At 48.6% G+C, this 25,402-nt stretch overlaps 1 protein-coding gene across 1 annotated transcript in view; it reads right to left on the reverse strand.

The window, feature by feature from the left end:
* Positions 1 to 23,614, reverse strand: part of SBK1 (SH3 domain binding kinase 1) — an 82,435-nt gene extending 58,821 nt beyond the window's left edge. The window contains exon 1 of the mRNA XM_063142910.1: positions 23,245 to 23,614. Coding sequence (XP_062998980.1) covers positions 23,245 to 23,474 — 230 coding nt within the window. The 5' untranslated portion in view covers positions 23,475 to 23,614. The remainder of the gene's footprint in view (positions 1 to 23,244) is intronic.
* Between the last annotated feature and the right edge of the window lie 1,788 nt (positions 23,615 to 25,402).

Here is a 25,402-nt window from a genome sequence, read left to right on the forward strand (position 1 = left end):
TCAGGATGAGGCATCCTTGCTGCCAAGCACCCTCTGTGGGCTACAGTCGCTGGGACACCACATCGATTGCACCTTTTAGTTTTCTTATTTATTTATTTATTTATTACATTTTTATACCGCCCAATAGCCCAAGCTCTCTGGGCGGTTCACAAAAATTAAAACCATGAAGAACGTAATAAAACAACCAACATTCTAAAAACACAAGTTTGTGAATCGCCCAGAGAGCTTCGGCTATTGGGCGGTACAGAAATGCAATAAATAAAACAAATAAAATAAATAAACTGCTCTGGGGTGCTGTTTTGAAGGTGACCAAATGGGAGATGAATAGTTCTGACCCAGATGGTACAATCCAGCACACAGGTATTATTTTTTTATAGCATGACTCTGTTTACAGAGCTCTTGTCATTAGATCTTTGCTCCTATGCTGATGCATAGATTTGGATTGAAAGGTTACAAAAAGCACCTGGTGGTGGCATCACTCCAGTTCGGTAGCCATGGATGAAACAATTCCATTTGGCTGCCCTCAAGAGGGAATGGAAGAGGACATCCGTCACAAAAACACATCCATCACCCAAAGAGGTTAGAAAGGATGGTCACCGTTGCAGAATTTGAGCTTCAAGTGCCCTCTAGTGAGTATTCTGCCTTATTGCAGGAAAACACCACAATCACATGCTGTCCTCTGGTCTAGGCAAGAGAAGGGACATGCATCAGAGGCAGTAAACCTATATATACCAGTTGCTGTGGAATATGGGCAAGAGGGTGCTGTTGCACCCATATCCTGTTTGTGGGTCCCTGGTCAACAGCTGGTTGGCCCGTGTGAACAGTATGGGTGTGCACGGACCCCCCGATCCTCTTCGCGCCCGATCCACCCTGCCTCGATCCACCTAGGGGCCGCTCCGCTCCCCTGCGGAGCTCCAGCTCCGAATCGGGACTGCGGACAGATGCAAGTAAGACCCAACCCTCCCCCTTGCCCCCTTACCTGGCTCTGCCGCCGTTGCCGCACAGGCAGCAGCAACAGCGGCAGGGCCAAGTAAACCCCCCTTACCTTTTTTGCGGAGCTCCGGATCGAGGTGAAGGATCCGCCTTCACCTCGATCTGCTCCGCAACTCTCCGCGGCTCCCCTGATCCTCTTCACCTCCACCTTAAGTGGAGGTGAAGCCCCCCGATCCGCTCCTGCTTCTCCGGTCCGAGGAGAAGCGGAGCACATCCCTAGTGAACAGAGTGCTGGACTAGATGGACCCTTGGTGCGATCCAGCAGGGATCTTCTGATGTTCATGAAGCAAAAACACATTTTTGTAACCCTGATACGTTTTGCACTTGCCGTTCCCTATTTAATAGACATATAAAAAGATATATTATCTTTTTACTCTTGTGCCTCTTATGTTCACCACTCCGGAATCTCTTGGATATGGAGCAATATGCAAATACTGTAGCTAATAAAATAGTAAATATTCGCCACCCACCCACGTTATATGTACACGTTTTTTGGTATGAGCTGGATTTATTGCAAAGATAAGCCCCGCCTCTTCATCTGCATAGCCCCACCCAGGTTTCTGTTTCTTGTTCACGCTGCAGCGTGATGGAACATTGGGAACTGGCTTCTATGAAGTCAACAGAAACTGTGTTGCATCTCGGTCACCTGAGCTTCCCTATTCTTTCTGAAGAGAGTAACTAGCTCTTCGGATCTCTAGGGATAATCCTCGGATTGGGGGGATTATGGCAGTTCAAAGGGCCAGTTTAACATCTCTGAGGCCAACCCCGTTTCGCTGGGTGTAGAGAGTTAATCACAGCCAGGGTCATGCTGAACGAAGCTGACCAGAGTGGGAGAATTAAGCACCGCGGTGCCCTCCGTCCCTCTTAGATCCGACCCAGGCCAAGGGGCAGGAGGTCATGGACTTTGTGTTCCATTGTACGAACCGTCCCCTGAATTTCCTCAGGTGTTTAAGCTGAGCAGAAAGCATTGCTTTGTTCTCCTCCTTGACATGTCACTTGAGGTGAAATTCAGCAGCATCAGGCATGTGTGAACACCTTTCCTCCCTTGAGAGATTTCTCTAAGGAAACACATGTGGAAAACATAAAAAGAGCCTTGGATCAGACTATTTCAGCAACCTGTTTTCAACCGTGGCCACCCAGATGCCTCCGGGAAGCCCAAAAACTGAGGTCAAAGGCAACAGCCCCCAGCACACACACACACACACACACATACACACAGTTTGTCCTTCAGCAACAGGTATTCCGATATTGACAAAACAGTATTGTGCTAACCCATGGTATGCATTATTATATTCCAGTTTGTGGTGTGGTGTGAACGCAGCCACCCTAACAAACCACGCTTTGCTAACCATGCACAACCCAGATTGAGAACCCGTGGTGTTATTTTACCAGTCTAAAGAGGTGGCAGACAAGAGAGGTAAAAACCTGCCAGTACTATAATGCCATGCTAGCGGGGAAACCAGGAGTGGATTTTTGTGTGAAAGGACTTGTGTGCGCGTATTGATCACAAATTCCTGGGCTGAGCATGCACCCACCCATTCCTTAATTCTTTGCATAGGTCTGCCCACCTGGCTGCAAAACCCCGAGGTCTGAAGCCTGGTCAGCTAAGTGGACTCTCAGTCCTGCCCAGAACAGCAACTGTGACATGTGCCAACGTTCTTTTTTTTTTTTTTTTTAGATTTGCAGGATGGGAGATGTTGGCACTCTCTGTCTATTTCGGGACTCTGGAGTGAGACTTGCCGTCTTGGTCGCCTCCTGCACTCCGCTTGCTAATGTGTTTTAGAACTCAGAAGCTACAGCAGGAGTCGAGGAAACAGCTGCGTGATGAGATGTCACTTGGGAGGGGAGCAGAAGGACACATTCCCCATTAGGATCTGCTCACATGTCAACTCTCCCTTCCTGCCTCGCCCGTGCGGTCGGCTCACGCTGGAGCTTCCAGAGCAGCTGGAAATTTCTGAGCGGGACCATTAGTGGCAAAGCGATGCCATCATTAGGTTCCAGAGTTAATCCGTCAATCCAATGGAGGGCTGCCTTTTGCAGAATTTGGGCAATCGTTCCAAACTACCTGCTAGGGCCGTTGTTGTATTAATGTTTATGCTGCGGTCCCGTCCTGCCTTCAAAATACAATTGTAAGGCTGGAGGCAGGCCAGATCTCATTATAGGCCCGTATATGGGTACGTAAGTTTCATCTCTGGTTAAAATTACTGTTTGTCCCTGTGGGTTTAGCTCCGCTTACTCTAACGGACACTTTCAATTCAAGGTGGAAAGATACTTAGAATAGGAAGTTGCAATCCCTAGGCTACTCCATGTCTGCGGTCCTGAACCTAGGATATGAAAAAGCAAAAATGGATATTGCCCAAAGGATTCAAGACATCGACCTACAAGATCAACTGAGTCGAGCTAGCCTGAATCCGGGGTTCAGGGAAAATAGTGGCCCTCCAGCACTCGCCACATACCTGATAAACTTGACCGTTCCGAGGCTCAGAAGAGCTTTTATGTTAGCCAGGTTTAATGTTCTACCTTCAGCATTGCTGGAGGGCAGATTTTAAAAAATCCCTTACAGAGAACGGCAATGTCCATGTGGGTCGGGGGATGTTGAGACAATAGTCCATGTTTGACTTTACTGCCACCTGTATAAAGACCTCAGAGTTTCCTTAATAACTCCACTCATAAAAAAATTCCCAGGCAGAACAGACAAATTTTGTTTAGATTACCTTTTGTCAGGCATGAATGCCCATGTTACTGTAAAAGTGGCCAGATTTTGTGCTGAAGCCATCTCACGCCGTAAAGAGGTGAGACAATAATAATATATGCACGTTCTACATCTGTAATGTAATGTAATGTGTTGAATTGTATGGTGTTTGATTGGAGTGAGCCTCGTGTGGCGCACAATGGTAAAGCAGCAGTTTCTGCAGCTGAAACTCTCCCCACGGCCTGAGTTCGATCCCAGCGGAAGCTGGTTCTCAGGCAGCCGGCTCGGGTCGACTCAGCCTTCCATCCTCCCGAGGTCGGTAAAATGAGTACCCAGCTAGCTGGGGGAAAGGTAATCATGGCCGGGGAAGGCAACGGCAAACCACCCCGCTATAAGGCCTGCCAAGAAAACGTCAGCGAAAGAGTCAGTAATGACTCAGTGCTTGCACGAGAGGTTCCTTTCCTTTCCTTTGATTGGCGTGCTGGTTGTCATACCGTAATAAACGTATTCATTTAATGTTTATGCCAGTGGAGTCGGGTGACTCTGAATTTGGTGGGGCGATGAATTCATTCTGGGGTTCAGCCAGAATCAGCCAGAACTCTACTGGAACTATCCAAGGTGCTGAGACCTACCCGCAAACTGCACCTTCTTTTAGAGTTCTGGCCGGATCTGTAGAGATAGAAATCTACTTTGCAGATGCTCGGAGAAATGGTTGTCTTGACTATTACTCCAGCTGGCTCCTCGAAAACGGGTTCTGGGGTTAAACTCATGCGGGCATTTCCCTTCCTCGGATTCGGTCAGGCAATTAATTCGAAGCTTGTTAAGGAGCGGCATGACAGGTGCTTATTAAATGAGGAGTTGCAAAGGGGGAGATTGAGAGCAGGAAACCTGAGAAGCAGGCAGGCGCAACTGTCCAGGATAGAGTTCCAACATAAATGCCGTCCCTCACATTTCCATTTGGAATTCTTAATGGACGGGGTTTTGTTCTCACGCAAGGTCTGATGGATTGCCATGTTGGAATCCAGGAATGTCAGTCGGCTAGAGAGTCTGGTTTGGGGTTTTTTTTTTCATTGCATTTCTTTTGTGTATAAAGGATGTTGGTTTCTAAGATCACTCTAATAATGAGCTCCAGTAGGGAGTGCCGACAGAAATGGAGGTAAAAAAGCGTGACTGAGTAACAAGAGGGAAGGGGGGACGGACCCCGAGGTATACAGGGGAACAGACAGTGCATTTATTTATGTTAACCCTAAAGTGGCAACTTGCCACAACCACCAAAGAGCACCATGAGGACTGAGCATACTAGGGAAGTATGGAAAAAAGATTGCCAGTTGAAAAAGGAACAGGGGAAATGGCAGCAGAGGTGGAATGCCAGGCTGGCTGGAACCCTGAACAGAAGCCCTGCAGGAAGGAAGATGTGCTGCAACATTCTGTGGCAGGTCCTGGTGGCCAAGGATCAAGGATGGGGAATGGGTGGCCCACCAAGAATTTTGGCCTGCGACACCCACCATCCCTGATCGTTGGCATTTTCCCTTCCTCTGATGGGAGCTGTAGGCCAAAACGCTGTGGAAACTGGGATCTCCAGTGTCAGCGGGGCTGTGAATCCATTCTGGGTCTCGGTCAGAACCAGCCAGAACCCTAAAGGAGCTATCCAAGGTGCTGAACTCATTTTGGAGATTGGGGTTCAGCACCTTGAATAGCTTCTGACTGATGGTGGCTGAAACCCAGAGCAGATTCACTGTCCCACTGACATTGGAGCCACCAGCCTCTGCTGCTGAAACATCTGGAGGACCATGAGTAGGACCATGATGGATGGATAGATAGATAGATAGATAGAGATGGCCAGCTTCCACAGCTGCACCTCTTCCCTTGCTACCATGTCACCAAATATACCAAGTCCAAGGCAGGATCTACACTACTGCTTTAAAGCGCTTTAAAGTGCTTTATAACAGTTTTGACAACTGTTGGGGCCCAGGACACACTGCATATACAGTCATCAAAACTGTTATAAAGCGCTTTAAAGCAGTAGTGAAGATCTGTATTTAGCAAACAGCCATTATACAGTTTCACATAAATGTGTTACATTCATTCATTCATAGAATCATAGAATAGCAGAGTTGGAAGGGTCCTATAAGGCCAACGAGTCTAACCCCCTGCTCAATGCAGGAATCCACCCTAAAGCATCCCTGACAGATGCTTGTCCAGCTGCCCCTTGAAGGCCTCTAGTGTGGGAGAACCCACAACCTCCCTAGGTAACTGGTTCCATTGTCGTACTGCTCTAACAGTCAAGAAGTTTTTCCTGATGTCCAGTTGGAATCTGGCTTCCTTTAACTTGAGCCCGTTATTCCGTGTCCTGCACTCTGGGAGGATCGAGAAGAGATCCTGGCCCTCCTCTGTGTGACAACCTTTTAAGTATTTGAAGAGTGCTCTCATGTCTCCCCTCAATCTTCTCTTCTCCAGGCTAAACATGCCCAGTTCTTTCAGTCTCTCTTCAGAGGGCTTTGTTTCTAGACCTCTGATCATCCTGGTTGCCCTCCTCTGAACACGCTCCAGCATGTCTATAAGTGGACCACTGGTCAGTTTCTTGTGATCTAGGTAGTATTTGAAGAGTGCTCTCATGTCTCCCCTCAATCTTCTCTTCTCCAGGCTAAACATGCCCAGTTCTTTCAGTCTCTCTTCATAGGGCTTTGTTTCCAGAAATGTTTCCATTCATTCCTTTGGCCTTTGTGCGCAAGAAATTTAGCAGTTCTAAAAGTTACATATTTATTAAAATCATTCAATAAAAAAACACAGCTTTTTGAGGGATGATCTTCCCTTCATCCGAACTAGCAAAGGAAGGATATAAATTTTCCTAATGTCTGAATAGACTTTGCAGTCTAAAATAAAACGAGTGACGTCTTCTAAAGTAAAAAGGTTGCAAGGACAAGCTCTGGATTCCTTGGGGAAACCCTGGAGGCACCCCATACAGTCTGCCAAGGGGAGGACATTTAACCTTGCCCAGGAAAAGGCTGTTCCCATCTTAAAAGAGAGGTTTGCCTGGCGCCTACACTGTACTCCTTCCATCGCCAGCTGAAGACCTTTTTATTTTCGCAGTATTTTAACACCTGGGAAAGGAAAGGAAGCTCTCGTGCAAGCACTGAGTCATTACTGACTCTTGGAGGGATGCCAGCTTTCGCTGACGTTTTCTTGGCAGGCCTTATAGCGGGGTGGTTTGCCATTGCCTTCCCCAGCCGTTATTTCCTTTCCCCCAGCTAACTTAAATTTAAACTTTGCTGTTTTAATTCCGTATTTTAACCTATATCAATTTCTGCTGTGTGATTTTATCCTGGTTGTGCTTTTTTATATTGAATATTGTATTTGTGTTTTTAGATTGTTGGTTGTTTTATTTTGCTCTTCATGGTTTTCATTTTTGTGAACCACCAAGAGAGCTTCAGCTATTGGGCGGTATAAAAATGTAATAAATAAATAAAATCAATTAAAAGAGGGTAAATCAACCAGATATTTCGGAAGGTTAAGGAAAGAAGAGTCTAAATGCACATAAAGCTTACTAGATGCGCAACTTGTAATTTCAGCCATTTGAGACGGCATTTCAATATCTTTTATGACATTGCGACAGTGCTGAGTTTGCTCCATCATAACCCAGTGACAACAAAAAGGGTGTAGAAAATCCCATAAGGGAAATGGTAAGATGAATGTTTTGTTTCCAAGAGATAGAGCCCATTTCCTCAACTGCAGTGAGTACAAATTCAGAAGCCCAAATATACAACATTTGGCAGCCTCCCGCCAAAGTGTGGAAATGGAAGGCTACTTTTAAAACCAGAGATTCCTGGACTTCTGTCCCCAAAATCTTGCCCTGCCGGCACCACTGCTTCCAGCCACAACACACACACACACACACACATTATCTGGGAACCCTACTTGAGTAAAAAGATGCCGAGGAGGGTGCAATTTGAAGATGAAATGTGGAGCTTGGGGAAGGGGTGCTTAACTCCTCACCACCACCCCCTGCCCCTTCTCCTCTGCACTCCCCTCAGCTACTTTTCACCCAGCCACAGCAAACCCACTTGGGAAGCTTAGCTGGGGAAAAAGAGGGAGGGAGAGAGCAGAGCCCAGGAGATGCCCCAGGCCGGGAGAGGGGTTTAGCACCACTCCCCCAGCTGCCGCTTCCCCCTTCCAAATTGCACCCGCCTCCTTTTCTGTCTATTAAGTGGGTCTACTTGATGCGAGTTCAATCTGATACTAAATTTACTTAACTCACTCTTAGATGTTTACATGTGGTGTTGTGCTGGGTGTTTTTGTTGAGGAACTAAAATAATTAAGAACATAAGAACATCAGAAGTGCCCTGCTGGATCAGACCAAGGGTCCATCCAGTCCAGCACTCTGTTCACACAGTGGCCCAACAGCCATCAGCCAGGGATGAACAAGCAGGACATGGTGCAACAGCACCCTCCCACCCATGTTCCCCAGCAATCGGTGCACACAGGCTTACTGCCTATGAAACTGGAGGTAGTACATAGCCCATTATGACATGTAGCAATTGATAGCCTTCTCCTCCAGGAATTTATCCAACCCCCTTTTAAAGCCATCCAAATGGGTGGCCGTCACTACATCTTGTGGCAGTGAGTTCCATAATTTAACTATGCGCTGTGTGAAGAAGTACTTCCTTTTATTTGTCCTGGATCTCCCATCAAGCAGCTTCATGGGATGACCCCGGGTTCTAATATTTTGATTGTGCATAATGATTGTGTTGTATATTTTTCATTAATTTTTTTTTTAAAAGAACTATCAAAAAGGATGATGATGATGATGATGATGATGATGATAATAATATAGTCTATTTTGACCCTAAAAGGCCATGATCTGGCTGGTGTCCATGTCATTCCCTTTTCCCCATCTGCAGGGAGATGTAAGTAAATAATGCAGGCATGGTAGTGAGAGAAGTGTAATTATTACCCTGTGGAGCAACAGACGGGACAGAGGAAGAACGGGGGAGACCGCGGAGCCAGGATGCTGTGGGATGCCTATCTATAGCCGATGTACATTTTCGGCTCCATTAATAGTGCCAGGAGTGCAGGCAATAAATAACGCAAATGGATAACTGTCCCATTGCTTTTTGGGAGGAAGAAGTGCAGCACAAATCGGCTGCACCGCTGCTTGTCCCCAAGAGCAAGAAGGACAAAGAGTGCAAAATTGCATCCTTAGGAACACTAATGATGGGCATAGAAAAATCTCTAATGCTTGTTCCCGGGGGGGGGGGGGAGGGGGGAGGACCTAGAGGAGGCTTGTGGCTCTGAAGTCAATGGGGTGGGGAATCCACTCTGGATTCCAGCCAGAACCAGTCAGAACTCTACAGGAGCTCCTTCAGGGTTCTGTTTGGTTCTGTCTGAAACTCAGGGCGGATTTACCGCCCCACTGACTTCGGAGCCACCAGCCTCCACTGAAGCACACCCATCATTGATTCATTTCTTGAAAAAGGTGTAAGAAACATGCTGGCCAGACAGATCCATCTATGCCCGCTGACACGAGGTAAAGTTTCTTTCTCTCTCTTAAATATTATTATTTCTCCTGTAGTCCCCATTGATTTGACAGGCCAAGGAACACAGAACTAGATAGCTAACTGCAAAAATTAAATCTTTAAACACACACACACACTTTTTTTTTTAAGGGAAAAGTCCAGACACCTGCTTGGAGATGTAAAACCACTTGTTTTCCATTTTTTTTTCTGAAGGACTTATTTGAATCAAAGACATATTCTCATCCACCCAGTCATCACAATCAGCCCCATTTAAAATACAAGGCAACACCATGATCGTGGATCTGCTTGCACACGGCTGTTAGATAGGGTGACCATATGGAAAGGAGGACAGGGCTCCTGTATCTTTTAACAGTTGTATAAAAAAGGGAATTTCAGCAGGTGACATTTGTATGCATGCAGCACCTGGTGAATTTCCCTCTTCATCACAACAATTAAAGCCGTAGGAGCCCTGCCCTCTTTGTAAAGTGACCAAATACAAAAGAGGGCAGGGCTCCTGCAGTTTTAACTGTTGTGATGAAGAGGGGTTTTCACCAGGTGCTGCATGCATACAAAAGACACCTGCTGAAATTCCCTTTTCAATACAACTGTAAAAGATACAGGAGCCGTGTCCTCCTTTTCATATGGCCACCCTATGTTAGAGTACCCTGACCACTAAAGTTGTCAGCTGGCCACCCAGAGATACTCTAAGTACCTTTAAAGCTAGGGCCTCCACAAGACATTTTGCTGCCTGAGGCAAAAGATAAGATGGTGCTTCATCCCATGCTGTGTCTGGAATGGCGTATGAATCTGTCTTCTACACTAATGATGGTCCGAGGCTAACTTAGTGAGCAGAATAGGCTGCAAGACACACAGTGCTCTTCTTGAACACCTTGCTGCTGCATTATAGCATCTGCCGCCTGAGGCAACTGCCCAATGGTAAGGCCGGCCCTGTTTAAAGCAAGTGTATGCAGACTTTGAGCTTATGGGTTCTCCTTTGTTTGCTACACGAATCCTGAAGTCCACTAGCTTGAGTCAGTGCAAAATAGTGGCTCAAGGGGAGGCGGGGCCAGACCCAAAATGGGGATTTAAGGGGTGGAGTCAATTACCAATTGTCTCCCACCAACCACAAACTGGGATAACTTGCAAATTACAAGTACAAACCTAACTCTGAGTCACTGCAGTTCGGAGCCAGTGTGTGGAATAGTGGTGAGAGAGTTGGAATGGGACCCAGGAGACCCGAGTTCTAGTCCCCACTCAGCCATGAAGCCCACTGGGTGACTTTAGGCCAGTCACTGACTCTCAGCCTAACCTACCTCGCAGGGTTGTCATCTAAAAGGGACAGAAACACATTTCTCATACATCCCCACCCCTGACTCTGTGGATGTCAGGGAAGTGTTCCAGTGCCCAGAAACTCTGTAGAAAGCCGTGACTGTACCGGATGATTCACCGTTTCTGAGCCAGAGTCCATCCATAGTCCATCCATAGCAGCCTACATTCTATTTTATTTTTATTTTAGCCTCAGCTCTTGGCCTTGAAAATGGGAATAAGAGGGGGGGGGGCACCTGTCTTGTCAAATTATTTGTGAGGACTGAAGAGATAAAGATTGTAAAGTACTTTGGAAATTGAAAGAGCTATATAAATTAAATATTAATTGTTATTGTTATTCTCTTCCTTTCTTGGCACGAACCGGCTATTGATCAAAAGGAAAGCAGAGCTCAATGTCGCAAGCAGTCGAGATGCCGTTTCGCGCTGCTTCCCCCACACTCACCCTTTTGAAGGGAGGTGGGGGGTGAGTTCTTGGTTTCTGAGGTCCCTTGGGCAACACCCCCTCAACAGCCTCCCCTCCCTTAGGGTGAAATCCTATGCATGTTTCAAGAGAGAAAAGGCCCTACAATTTCCGGCATTCCCCAGCCAGCGTGTAAGGAGCTGTAGGACTTTCTCTGTCTTGAAACATGTATAAGATTGTGTTCTTAGTGAGTCTACCTTTAGTGGGTATCAACTTTGCATGCAGTTATTGGCCAAACCTGGAGACCTGCTCGTTTCTGGGTCAGGGAGAGTTGGGTGTCCTGATGATTCTAGGAGATTCCTCATTAGAGGAATAGTTAGAAGCTTCAGAACCAGATGTCCCCAAAGGGGACCCCAGGATGGTCCAAGATGTCCTGTGCTCTCGGGGGAGGTGGCTTCAGATCTGTCCCCCCTCCAAAGGCAGAGAGCTTGGCTTTTGAAGCAGAGGAAGACGCTGCTGAGCCACCACCCAGCCTCAGAAGCTCCCTGTCTCTGGAAGGGAAGCCATCACCCCATGAATGCCACACCTTAAGATTCAGGCTAGGACGGTGGCCAGGGAAAGGAGCGCCCACTTGCTGAAGAGGGCTCTGCAAGGGTTAAAGCCCTTCTCATGAGCAAGGCCCTTCTCGTGAGTAGACTTCTGGCAAACTACCCGTGATGACCTGCAGCTGAGCCTTGTTAGGGGTGCTAGGGCTTATAAGCTCTCAGTGGAGTGCTGCTGGTTCTTGGAACAAATTTTACTTTCGTTCGTGGCACTAAATCACTATAGCTAAATCTCTATTCCTTATACTGCTGCCCCTTCAATGCCTGATCAGACCCTGTTCCTTTGTATGTGCTTGATTTGGACTGCTTGCCTGGGCTTGACTTTGGCTCTGCCATAGACCCTGCTTTGGACAGTGCCCTTCTTGACCGGTAATACTGATGGGATTGCTCCATAAACTGCACAGGACTGCGCTTTACCCAGCTATAGCAGCACAGCGGGCAAAAGGAAGTATCACGGAGAGGATCAGGTAGGAGAAGGCTATGATGACTTTCTCTCCTGCTTCAACAGGGGGGATTGCAAACCTCCAGGTGATGTTGGCCTACAACTCCCATTGTTTCTGACCATGGGCCATGCTGGCTAGGGCTGATGGGATTTGGTGTCCAATAACATCTGGAGGTTCCCCATGCCCGGCTTAAAAGAACATGCATGCTTTCTGGGTCACAATGAGACATCCCTAACGTTCTCCCTTTCATAGAGAGATACCTATGAATGACCCAAGATGGGCTACAAGGATACACTTATGTGTGTGTTGAATTCTCTTCCCAGAATTTTCAGCACCAGGCAAAAGACCTTGTTTTCCCTGGCTTTGTAGGAGGTCTGAATGTTATTATTATCCGCCGTTTCAATCGCTGGTCTTATTGCTTGTCCCTGTGTGATGTTATGTCTTTTCTGTTGTGGATTTAGCTTCTCATGGGATCTGTTTGGCAGGGAAAGGGATGGCGAGCCCCTCCTTGTAGGGCTCAGGATGACGTGGCGGCCAGGCTGCTGCAATAGGTGGGATAAACCAAGAAAGCAAGGGGAAGGAGTTTAGGGTGTAAGAACCTTAGAGTTGTGCTGCATCCAACCAGAGGCCTATCTCAGCTTTTCCCAACTCGGCACCTTCCAGATGTGTTGGACTACCATTCCCATCATCCCAGCCAGCACTGCCTGGGGATGGTGGGAGTTGCAGTCCGATACATCTAGGTGGGGCACTGAGCTGGGGAAGGCTTCCCCTACCTAGTCCGGCATTGTGTTCTTAGACTGGGCAACGCTAACGGAAAGCCTGCGAGTTTGATGTGACCACAACAGAGTTCGATGGGCCACGATAAAAGCGCCACGTGGCCACACAGAGTGGAAAGAGAGCTCCCTTGCCTCCCTTTCATGCTGTATTTCCCCCAGCCGCCCGGGAACTGCGGGCAACAGCTTGCTTAAGCATATGTCTGCGATCACGCTTTTCCGTCACTGCCAGCCAACACGCTGGGTCCGGCGTGTTTCCCAGCCCCGAGCGGGAGATGAGATGGGCAGGAACCGCCGTTGGCTCTTGACACCGCAGTGCAGTTGAGCCAAGATGGGACGACATGCGTCATGCCAAATGCCGGGGCATCCTCCGCCCCCGCAAAATGCAGTCCTTACAGTAAGATTTTACAGCTGAATGGCGCAAGAGGCGAGGGTGGAGCAGGGCAGGGGACGCCAACTTCTCCCAATAGCAGCGCCCCTGGCCTCGGATTGCAAACAGAATCGGGGCCGCCTTCACAAGGCTAGTTCCTCAATTCCTGCAGGGGATGCAGAATGGACTACAGTAGTCACGTGTCCATTATTATTATTATTATTATTATTATCATCATTATTACTATTAAATATTTATTTGTATCCCGCCTTTTGCCCAATGCTGGGCCTCAAGGCGGCCTTACAAAGTTTAAAATATACATTGTGGGGGGGGGGGGGACAAAACCATAAACATTTAAAATACACAACAAAATTATAAGACATTAACATAGATGGAGGGCCAGACTATTCTCCAAAGGCCTGCTGGAACAAAAAAGTTTTAGCCTGCTTCCGAAAGCCCATCAAGGAGGGAGCCAGCCTAGCTTCCCCGGGAAGAGAGTTCCAGAGCACCGGAGCAGCCACCGAGAAGGCCCTCTCCCATGTTCCCACCAAGTGCGCCTGTGAAAATGGTGGGACTGAAAGAAGGGCCTCTCCTGAAGATCTCAAAGCACGGGCAGGCTCATAAGAGAGAAGACGGTCTTTCAAATAACCTGGACCCGAACCATATAGGGCTGTCCTCTTTTGGAAGGCAGCCTCTATATGAAGGACTGTCCTGTACAAATCCGGTTTAAAGATAATGAAACGTAAGAACTGTTGCCCATCAGCGACCAGCGCATGGACAGCAGCGTGACCAAACAGGGACACGTGCCCCCTGGTTACAGTCTTCTGTGCTATGATGAGGTGGACTGTACATCTATTTAAATTATAATGATTCCTAAATCTTCATCTATATATAAAAATTGCACAGTTTTTACACAAATCGATGTCTGTGGCGTTACACCGCACAAGTCAGTTCCCAAGTGTATGTCTGCAGTTTGTAAGTCTGTGGTGAGTTTGGCCTGAGTGGGCGGAGTTAGAATGTCTTGGGAGGGGGAGGAGTCATATATAAGGGAAAGACTGAAGGGATTGGAGGAGATTTTTTAGGTTCTCTTAGAGTCTTTAGTGCTCTCTGTGTTTAGAGTACTTAAGTTCTGGGAAATTTGAGGTTCAGGGTAGAGAGTGGTGTCTTTGGAGTGTGGTGTGCACATAGTTGACGTATATTAATCAATACTGATAATAAAGAAAGTTCAAGAGTGATTGTGTGAGAGAAAGGAAAGCGCGTATGTGAATGAGTGAAAGGATTGGATGAAAGGTTTCAAATGTTTTATTTGAAACAAAGCTTGTGAACTTTTAAAAATGAATTTTAATTATTTTGTTTTTAACTACCACAAAAAAATCCCACGTGTCTGTTTGGCATTTATCATCTGAAGTTTACACATTTAGCACCCACTCTGACAATAATTCACCTCAGCACATATAACTCAGTGTTTTATTTTATACATTGAAATCCTTCTCCATTTAACCCCTTTCTCCACATAGTTTGGAGGAAGGCGGTTTTTATCCCTCGCCTCAGGCGTATCAAGCGGTGGTGCTTGGCTGGAGCAGGGAGTAGCTGCGGCCGGGCCTGGTGTTCAGAGCCTGTGCCGTGGCAGTGTCCTCTTTATTTTTTCTTATTTGGGGGCAATTCATCAGTCGCCGCCCTAATTGTGGCCAGTGGCTCCGTGGCTGCAGGACAGGCAAACGGGGCAAGGAGATGCGGGCTAGCTGTACAGGAAAGGCGGGTACCAGGAGACAGTGTCCTCACCTTGCTTAAATGCATGTGAGCTCTGCCAGGGAGGAAAAGCAGATATGGCAACCTTACTCCTACAACCACATATCTGCTCTTAACCAGTCTTCCCCAGCCAGGTAGCCTTGGGATGTATTGGTCTACAATGCCCAGCATGCCCAGCTAGTGGCTGGGGATGCTGGGAGTTGTAGTCCAACACATCCTGAGGGCACCAGGCTGGAGAAGGCTGCATTGGACACACCTGATGGTGATATAATGGTTAAAACACATACCCACACCTGATTCAATGGCTCCCATTTCTCAAAAAAACAGGCAGGAGGAAATCAGGACAAGGCTGCTAGGGCAGGCAGGGGTTGCTCAAAATTTAACTGACTATTTCGGGGAGATTGGCATCTATGCTTGAGAGTCTATTCCATTTTATTGTGCCATCCCTCTCTCCATCTCTCTCTCTCTCCCTGGGCCAGACTAGATGAGATGCCATTCAGGCAATTAGCAATAGCATGAAGACCTTTTAAAATGTAAATAGCAGGCCTGGGGGGACCCATCTGGATTGGGACCCTGGCCAGAGGTGGAGAGGAAAGCTTTAACCCTTTTTCACCTGCTATATTCCCCCGTGTGGATTGCTGGATAATAGGAACAACTCCGTATGCTTTCCAGACACCAGGGGGCAATAGGGAACATGTCACATAGCTGACAGCGGCTTGCCTTCTCTAGCTCATCCCTTTGTTGTTCTCTAGTTTCCTCCTCCTTTTCCCTCCTTCTGCCTCTTGGCTTTGCAACAAGCACACAGACCGTTCTCTGACGGTGTGTGTGAAAGCACTAATTAAGTGATCTAGCCTGCATTTATTGCCTCGAATACAAAATGCTGTGTTGCCGCGCTTTCTCTCTATATAAAGCGGCTCTGCTGTAAATCACGCCAGACTTTCCAACATGGATTGCTTGTGCGCAGCCACACATCTATTTACTAATATTGTGAATGGCGTCTCATCTGGTTTGGCCACTCTAAATTTATGTTTTCAGTCTTGCTTCCTCCTCTCCACTGGTCTTCCTCTTGCCTCTGTCCTGCCCCCGATTCTATCTTGGACTTCCCTCCTTGCCCTTCCTCTGCTAAGTTTAGCTGACGTGTATATAAACACAGGACAGGACCTTCTCCTGAGTAAGATCAATGGTCCATCTAGCACAATATTTTGCATTTGGGTGGAACTTTTGGTGTACTATTATCATCCTTTAAGAGGAGATCCTGCATTCAGATCATGTGCTCTACCTTTGAACTGGCCTGTGGCCTCTCTCCAGCCAGTATTTATTACATTTGTATTCTGCTCACGCAGCTCAAGCTTTTCTATGCAAGATATTTATTGTGCACTCATGCTTCCTTACTCATGATTCTTTACGGGTTCTTCCAATGACGTCATCCTCCTCCAGTTTCGCTTCTGTTTTTTAAGACCACTTTTCCGGGGGAGTTTTAGAGCAGGGGAAATGGAGTATTATTTCTAAAAGCGGAAGAAAAGGTAATTTCCTACTTGCATATTTAACCTATTCTATTCTATGACAGCGCCACCTAGAGGTTATGTAGCAGGAAAGGAAAAGCTTGTGCACAGCTCGGATCTCAGTTCTGAGACTAAAAGTAGATACAGCGTTTAACCGCCTTGTGTAGAAAAAGAGGTCTCCTATCAAGGTACTGACCACCCTCAGACCACTTCGCTTCAGCATGCTTGCTGTGCCATGCGCCTGCAGGCCATTTTGTGAGCGTTCTGAGATTTTTCCTGCTCCTCCTCTTAAGAGCAATTGGGCATAGAGCAAATTTAGCAGGTGAAGCTTTGCCCAACATTTTCCTCTAGGCCAGGATGGGGAGATAACGTCACCTGCTAATTTTGTGTGCATTGGGTTGCTCTTATTTATTTATTTATTTATTTATTTATTTAAAATATTTATATCCTGCCCTATATCACTAAGATCTCAGGGCAGCGTACAGATAAAAACATACAGTATAAAACAATAAATATACACAGTTAAAAATAAATTAGAGGCACAGAAGCAGGCCAGTTAAAACCAGAGCACACACGCACACACACACACGAATGACAACTGTATCCCTCCCTAGTCCTTCATAGTCGATGCTACCACACGATGAGTCTGTGATGTGACCTAACGCATGGAGGGATGCAACCTAATTGCTGGAATGGATCAGTGCAGCTTTGCCCAGCTTCCTGGCTGTGAAGCGTTGCGCCAGGATTAGGCATGAACTCATTACACATCGGAAACCAATCCCTACAGTGAAAAGAAGAGGTCTTCGTCAGCCTCTCACTCAGAGGTACTTCAACGCAGACCTCTGGCAAGTCACCATCCTAGCATCCTCTGCCGAATTTTGCATGTGGGTTCAGGAAGCTAATGAGGAATGGTGCATCAATGCTAGCAGTGGAGGCTGGGATGTCAGTGCGGGCAGTAAATCCACTCTGGGTTTCAGTCAGAACTTGGATAACTTCTTTAGAGTTCGGACTGAAACCCATGGTGGATTTACTGCCCCATTGACGTCAGAGCCACCAGCCTCCACTGAATGCTACCTAAATTGCAGCAGGACCGACTTGATGGAAGCATTTCATGGCCAGGTTGCCAACTAATGAGACGCTGTCCTGCTCCTACACCTTTCTTAAACAGCACCTAAGCCGACAGAGGAACACAGCACAGAAATGAACGTGGGTAATTTGGGATCCTAACAAGCTGCTTTTCAGCACAGAGGAACCTGGATGAAAGACTGGCTGGCACTTTTTTTGCAGCCCATCGCTTCGACTTTTCCCTTTATAACTGCTGCTGAATTGGGAGGCAAGGTGCATTTTCAGCCGGTTTCTCCCTCGTGCTGCATAATTTTGTCTCTACAGTGCTTGACTTAGGGGCCAGTGGGGGGGGAGCTAGGGGCCTTTAATGAAAGCCATAACCCCCCCCCCTGATAACCCACCATTATAGCCAGATCATTGCCCCCTCCCCTGTATTATTTTTTAAAGCAGAGTTCAAGAGGCTGTCACGAAAAGTAATTCTTGGGGGAATTGAAGCAGGCAGATTTTTTAAAACCTGCAGGCAGATGTAACTTGGATTCCTGTAGCAAGTTGTTTGCAGATAGGGGAGTAAGCATAGACTGAACACAGAACTGCAGAGGGGTATGGGTACAGTTTCTGGTACAGCGGCACCTGTCTCTTTCTCTCAGGGCTTTCAACAGGCAGAAATTCAAGTGGTGCAGCTTCCCCCACTTGCATTGAGATGCAACAGTGGGGAACCTCAGCCTCTTGGATTTCTGCCTGCCACACCGCTGAGATGGGAACATAGGAAGCTTATAGAGTCAGTCCCTTGGTCCATCTAGCCCAGTATTGTCGACACTGACTGGCAGCAGCTCTTCAGGGTTTCAGGCAGGATTCTTTCTCAGGAGCAGGGATTGAACCTGGGACCTTCTGCATGCAAAGCAGGGGTTCTACCACCCAGCTATGCCCCCTCCCTATAAACCCAGGCTTTTCCCTCCTGTATAGAACATGTCTCTCTGAACAAAGGCTATGCCCAGATGCTAGATATCTGTAGGTACCAAACTTTGCATTTTACTACCAATCAGGGGTGGCCCTTCCTTTCTGCTAACCTTATTATTATATTATTATCATCATCATCATCATCATAGAATAGCAGAGTTGGAAGGGGTCCACAAGGCCATCAAGTCCAACCCCCTGCTCAATGCAGGAATCTACCCTAAAGCATCCTTGACAGATGGTTGTCCAGCTGCCTCTTGAAGGCCTGTAGTGTGGGAGAGCCCACGACCTCCCTAGGTAACTGATTCCATTGTCGTACTGCTCTAACAGTCAGGATGTTTTTCCTGATGTCCAGCTGGAATCTGGCTTCCTTTAACTTGAGCCCGTTATTCCGTGTCCTGCACTCTGGGAGGATCGAGAAGAGATCCTGGCCCTCCTTTGTGTGACAACCTTTCAAGTATTTGAAGAGTGCTATCCTGTCTCCCCTCAATCTTCTCTTCTCCAGGCTAAACATGCCCAGTTCTTTCAGTCTCTCTTCATAGGGCTTTGTTTCCAGCCCCCTGATCATCCTGGTTGAAACACATCCTGGTATAGAAACACAACATCATCTGTGTTTCTATACCAGCCCATAGCCGAAACTCTCGGTGTGGTTTACAGACAGGAATTTCTCAGAGGATGCATGATCATTTCTGTCTACTGACGGGTCAGTTTGAATTTCCAAGGCAAGGCAAGATGTCACAGTCACTGGTATTTCTGGCCTGACAAGAGTGGGTGGGCTAGAGATACCCATGACTGTGAAATCTCTAACCTGAACTTCAAGGAGATTAAAGGAATCTCTGCTAAGCAGCCCTGTCCTCCTTCGTAACTGTAAAGGTCTGGATTTCCCACTTGTTCAGGTTGCAGACATAGTGGGTGATGGAGGCAGCAGGGGAAACACCTAAATCAATAGACCACAAAAAGTGCCTTGTAGCCTGTCCTACCTTGCAGGGTTGGAAGTACAGATCCCCATTTGTCACGGCAGGTGAGACGATCTTTCCTATCACCTGCCTCCTAACTTCACCCAGCAGCTTTTGCTCCCGCAAGAAGCTCCTGCGTGTGTTGGCTTCCGTGACTCTCAACCCTGGAAAAGTACCAGCTGAACATCTTCCCCCAGGAGCTTGAGAAGAAAAGGATGCTCAAAGTGCAGAGTGCAAAATTCTGGGAAAGGCTTGTGTGATGCCGTCCAGGGACAGCACGGCGCATCAACCCATTGCGTGGACGTTTTAAGGCATTTAGCCCAGGATTCAGCAGTCTACCATGGACTCCTTTCAATTTAAAAATAAAATAAAAATAAGCACAGCCCAACCATATGTTTTAGTTTAAATTTACCCAACAAGGGGTATAATTAGGATGCCTTCACAGCTAAGGCCTACCTAAATTATGTTAAAGGGCCCTGAGTCTACGTTCTTGCTTAAGGACACAACAAATGATTTGCAGAAATCAGGCTGATTCCCCGTAGCCAGACTGAACGACTACCTAGATCAGAAGAAACTGACCAGTCGTCCACTTATAGACACGCTGGAGCGTGTTCAGAGGAGGGCAACCAGGATGATCAGGGGTCTGGAAACAAAGCCCTATGAAGAGAGACTGAAAGAACTGGGCATGTTTAGCCCGGAGAACAGAAGATTGAGGGGAGACGTGATAGCACTCTTCAAATACTTAAAAGGTTGTCACACAGAGGAGGGCCAGGATCTCTTCTCGATCCTCCCAGAGTGCAGGACACGGAATAACAGGCTCAAGTTAAAGGAAGCCAGATTCCAGCTGGACATCAGGAAAAACTTCCTGACTGTTAGAGCAGTACGACAATGGAACCAGTTACGTAGGGAGGTTGTGGACTCTCCCACACTAGTCATTCAAGAGGCAGCTGGACAACCATCTGTCAGGGATGCTTTAGGGTGGATTCCTGCATTGAGCAAGGGGTTGGACTCGATGGCCTTGTAGGCCCCTTCCAACTCTGCTTTTCTATGATTCTATGATCTACTTTCTCCTTCCTGCCCCCTGATATATTCTGTAATACATCCCACTCCACCACCACCACTTCAGTCTCATGCTCCTTCAAATTGAGCCACATTGCTTAAGTGGTGTTGTAAAATTGACACCTTTGTGAAATTAATTTCAAGGCTGTTTCGCACAATTATTTTTAGACAGAGAGAGAGAGAGAGATGTGAAGAGGGCAGATACAGTTTTGACTGATTTTCTTCTTCTCTGGGCACAGGTAGAGTTGCCATGTCTTTTTTGGCAGCCTTGCTCCAGTGCTTTAACAGCGTCCCGCCCAGAAATGTCACAAGTGAAGATCTCTGTGCCCCCACCCTGCCCACTCTCTGATCATTTGTCACCATGTCAGAAAAAACTTCACCTTTTTTAAAAGCCCAAGAGCAGAGCCGGTAACAAAAAGAAGTACCCCCCTCCTTTCCCCAGATTTCTAAAGGCGCAATCCTATGCATGTTTAGACAGGGGGGGAAATCCTATGACCCCCAGCATTCCCAAGCCAGAATGCTGGAAGTTGTAGGGCTTTTTCCTGTCTAAACAGGCATCGGAATGTGCCCTACATAGAGGTGTTGGACTACAACCTTCATCATCCCCAGCTGGCGTGGCTGGTCTTGCGCACATGGAGGCACAGTCTCGGAAATGCCCAAATTGCTCATTTTGATCTGAAAACTGCCATCGTTAGGTAGGAGTATTTTTCGTTCATTTTTACAAATGGGAAACTGAGGCTGAGATCACAGGGTCAACCAGAGGAGCCCTCCCAAAACAGGCACCTCCGTCCCAGAGGTGTTGGACTACAAACCCCATCATTGGGGCAGCTCGACAACCATCTGTCAGGGATGCTTTAGGGTGGATTCCTGCATTGAGCAGGGGGTTGGACTCGATGGCCTTGTAGGCCCCTTCCAACTCTGCTATTCTATGATTCTATGATTCCCAGCCACTTGGCTGGGAATGATACGGCTTGTAGTCCAACACCTCTGGGACAGAGGCACCTGTTTCGGGAAGGCTTTTCTCAAAATTAACTGTGCCATGGTATCCCAGGGACTGAGCGAGTGTTGATGATTTGTCAGGGGATATATAAATTGTCATACTGCTGCCAGCTGCTAAGGAGAAAAATGGACGATGGTTAACTTTGTATACTAGAGAAGCCCATGGAGGGAATCTACACGTCGTTGTGAGGGCTCTTGCATGCGCCCCCAGTGCTCCCCCAAAATGACTGTGTAGATCGTGCCCCTGAAGAGTCGGAGGAAGAGGAGGAGGAAGAGGAGGAGGAGGCTGGGGAATCCGGCCGCGTCCTTGCTGCCGCTGCCGCCCCGCCGGCCTCCTGCTGCCGGCGGAAGAACCAGCCAGGTCGGAGAGCTTCTTCCACTCTCCGCCCGCCTTCTCCCGCCGAGCTGTCCGACCCGGCTGGCAGGGAGGTGGGCAGCGGCGGCGGAAAGAACGCGGCTGGATTCCCCAGCCGCCGCCGCCTCCTCCGCCTCTTCCTCCATCTCTTCAGGGGCACGATCTACACAGTCGTTTTGGGGGCGCATGCAGGCGCCCTCACAACGACGTGTAGATTCCCTCCATCTCACCTTTGGCACAGTGCATGAGCAGGCTTTGCCGAAATTCCTGCTCTTCAGAACTAGGCACACTGGGACCTTTGCTTGGGATGTGTGGCCATAAACAAGCCCCCAGAGGACGACAAGAGTGGGCATGTTGGGGTCTCCACAAGACCAGCTGACCCCACCTCGACTGTCATTCTCACTTTACACAGAGAACGGACCGTCGCTCAGTGCCAGTACCCATGGTTTGCCGCAGAGGGTCCCAGGTTCAATTCCTGGCATTTCCAAGCAGGGTTGGAAAAACACCCGCTTGATACCCCGGACGCTGCCCGTCAGTGCCAACAATACTGAGCTAGATGTTCCTGTGGTCTGACTCAGTATAAGTCAGTTTCCTATGGAGAGCTGCTGTCAAGCTGAATGCATAATCCCGGGCGAAATGGACCGACTCAGTACAAGGCAGCTTTGTCTGTCTATCTGAAACGGCCGGAGGCAGCCCCAAAATAACTCTCCGTTCGCATGCCGCTCCTGAGAATGGAATTGGCACTGATAGCGACCAGGGCTCCCATTTCTGCCCCTGCAGGAGATGGGACAGCTGGAGGACTGGCTGCATTGTCTTCTGCAACCCCTGAAGGACCACAACCCTGGCTTGAGACCTGCCAAAACTCATGAGAAACCTGGAAGCTATATAAAGTGGAGAGGTGAAGAACTCCCTCTGGGGAGAGCAGCAGGAGAGCAGTTGCCTTCCAAGGGTCTCAGCTGGGCAAGGCAGAGAAATAGCTTAATTTCAAGAGTTTAAAGCCAAGATCTTATGCATGTTTAGACACGTTTAACCCTATGCATGTATGGACATGTTTAATCCTATGCATGTTTAGACAGGGGGTGGGGGAAAGTCCTACAGCTTTCTGTCTAAGCATGCATAGGATTGCACCCTAAAATTCGGTTTAATCGTCCAGGCTTCCTAGAGCTTGCCCTTATGGAAACCAGAACCTTAGTCCCAGAGACTCCATGCAAAAGTCACAGCTTAGTCTGAGGACCCGAGAAAGGAAACTAGCAGTGCACCTGAGCATGTGCAAAGGGCCCTTCCTACACCGCAAAGCATCCTCTGTACACATCTGGGATGCAGGTTCGGTTTCCGTGCTAGAGAGCATCATTTCTAACGGGGCTCAAGGCCTAATGCCCCTCTTCTTTTTGAACGTGGGACTGCCTTGACCCAGGGACACATGGCCTCCTATCGACGCTTCCACTCCCGGGCGCACCCTGAAATGTGTGAATGTGTCGGGACATCTGACCCACCTGTTCAGTTGTAAGGGCTGCAGCTCCTCCTTCTGGAAACATGCAAAGCAGAATGAATCCATCTCCCCGAGGACGCAGGGACGAAGCTGGTTGGACCACTCCTGGTCGGCGGGGTCAGCATCTTCTCCCGAGTGGGACAGAGCCTCGCTCACCTGTCCCGGACCTGCTACCATGAGGGAGCATTTTGCACCTTGGGCTGCTCCCCGATGTCCCGCTTGAACTTCCAGCATGCAGCGCTTGATGCTTCCCCAACCGAGGGGTCGCCAGCTGAATCAGTAAATCTCCGGAGGGTGCGAAGTAATGGCACTGTCTTTGTGGCCTTGCCAAAGCGAAGCGCACTGCTGGGTTGGTTTTATGCTTTCGTGGGCCCTTTGACAGTTTGTGACTCGAGCAGGCCCTCCTCTCCTAACCTCGGGGGGTTTGCCTCACCTTTCTGACCTCTGGAGCTCATGGTCTTACCTGCCCACACCTCTCTGGGACTCACTTTTCTCCATAGACTTCGTAGAAGCAGAGTTTTTCCCCCTGCACAGCAGAAGGTTGGGACTTGGTATCTCCCTCTCACACACAGGGCCTTCTCTGTCGAAGACCGGTGGTGGTCTCTCACCATGGGGGCCCAGTCCCTCGGTGAGAGCCTACAGTGGAACCGGCAAAGGAGGCAGAGGACTCCTCAGGCTTTGGTGGAAGTGTTCAGCCAGGTAGAAATCAGCCCTTCAGGTGGGCCGTGCTCTCCCATCACCGTGAGGTGGGGAGACTCTTGTTCGGGGCAAGTGTGAGGCAGGCTTTACTGCATACCCTGGCTGGTGGCGCTGGGCTTTGTCTGAAAATCCCCTCCCGGTGGGGACAGGATGGGGCCGGTCCAAAGGCAGATGGGCTCAGCCAAGCGCCCCTGTCCTAGCTGGCACAACTCGCCTTCAAGAAAGTTTTCTCTTCCGTCTTCCCCGGGGTGGCCGGCTGACCTGGACGTGGCCGGCTGTGGCGTTTCAGACCTGTGGAAGAAGACGACGAGGAGCGGTGGCAGCAATTCGCATGCATGGATATCTGAGAGAAGATGGAAAGAGAGAGACAGGGAAGGATTCCTGCTCGGCCACTGGAGCTGCGTAGCGCCGGAGTCCTGGAGAGCAGCCCACGCTGGCTGGCGTGAGCCAACCTCTCTGGCCCCGAGAATGCGAAGTTCTGGACCCGACGGAGAGAGAGACCCAGATCCTCCGGGCTTCTCTGGTTGACAGAGCAGCCGGCTCCCTCTGACAGATCAAGCAGCCTGGGTATTAATAGCTTGAGATTCACGCAGAAAGGCTGGAGCGTTAACCCTTCCACTGCCAGCTTTCCGGCCCTGTTCGTCCACAAGTCTCAGAGACGGGGTTGCTCCCGTGCCTCCATGCCAGTGCGGCCTCGGCTGATGCGCAGGGCTTCCCTCCATGTAAGACCAGTCTTCCCTGGGGTGGGTGGGAGGGATATAGGGTTGCCATGACTGGTTTGCTTTTAACTGCATGTGCTCCTGTGCCTTTCATACCAGCTCAGAAATTAAGACGGGCAGATTCTCCCTGGCATGGCAATAAAACCACTTGCTGGATTTCTGTGGGTCAGCTACTCCTCAGAAGCGGCCTAATGCCTAGTAGAGGCTGGCAGCTCTGATGCCATGGGCAGCCGGGGAGGGGGGAATGAATCAGCTCTGGGTTTCAGTCAGAATTCTAAAGGAGACATTCTGGACAGCTCCTTTGGGGTTTTGACTGGTTCTGGTTGAAACCTGGAGAGGATGCACCGCCCCACTGGCATCGGAACCACCAGCCTCCACTGCTTACACCAACTCAAACTCTTGGTCTGTTTAGCCCAAGGCGGTCGAACCTCAGCCCAATTCCAAGCCGCCTGTGGTCCTGGTATAGTCCTCTGGGATTCCCCAGATGGACACGCCCCGTCCCAATGTCACCAGGTGGTTCCTGGTTTGTTTCCCCAGCTGCCAATCTTTGGGTGTTTCCCAGGTTTTGCACAGTCCCCCCCCCCCACTATTCAAAAGGGTTGAATATTCAAATGGTTGAATATTTTTGGCCCAGCCCACTTTGCCTTCAGGCCAATCCAATCGCTGGATTGCGTGGCCCCCCCACCCCAGAGAAATTGGTCTTTGGTTAATCTAGCCTAGCAGAGGCTCGGTATTTGAGAGGCT

The sequence above is a fragment of the Elgaria multicarinata genome, chromosome 17, assembly GCF_023053635.1.
Source record: "Elgaria multicarinata webbii isolate HBS135686 ecotype San Diego chromosome 17, rElgMul1.1.pri, whole genome shotgun sequence".
Taxonomy (NCBI): Eukaryota; Metazoa; Chordata; class Lepidosauria; order Squamata; family Anguidae; genus Elgaria; species Elgaria multicarinata.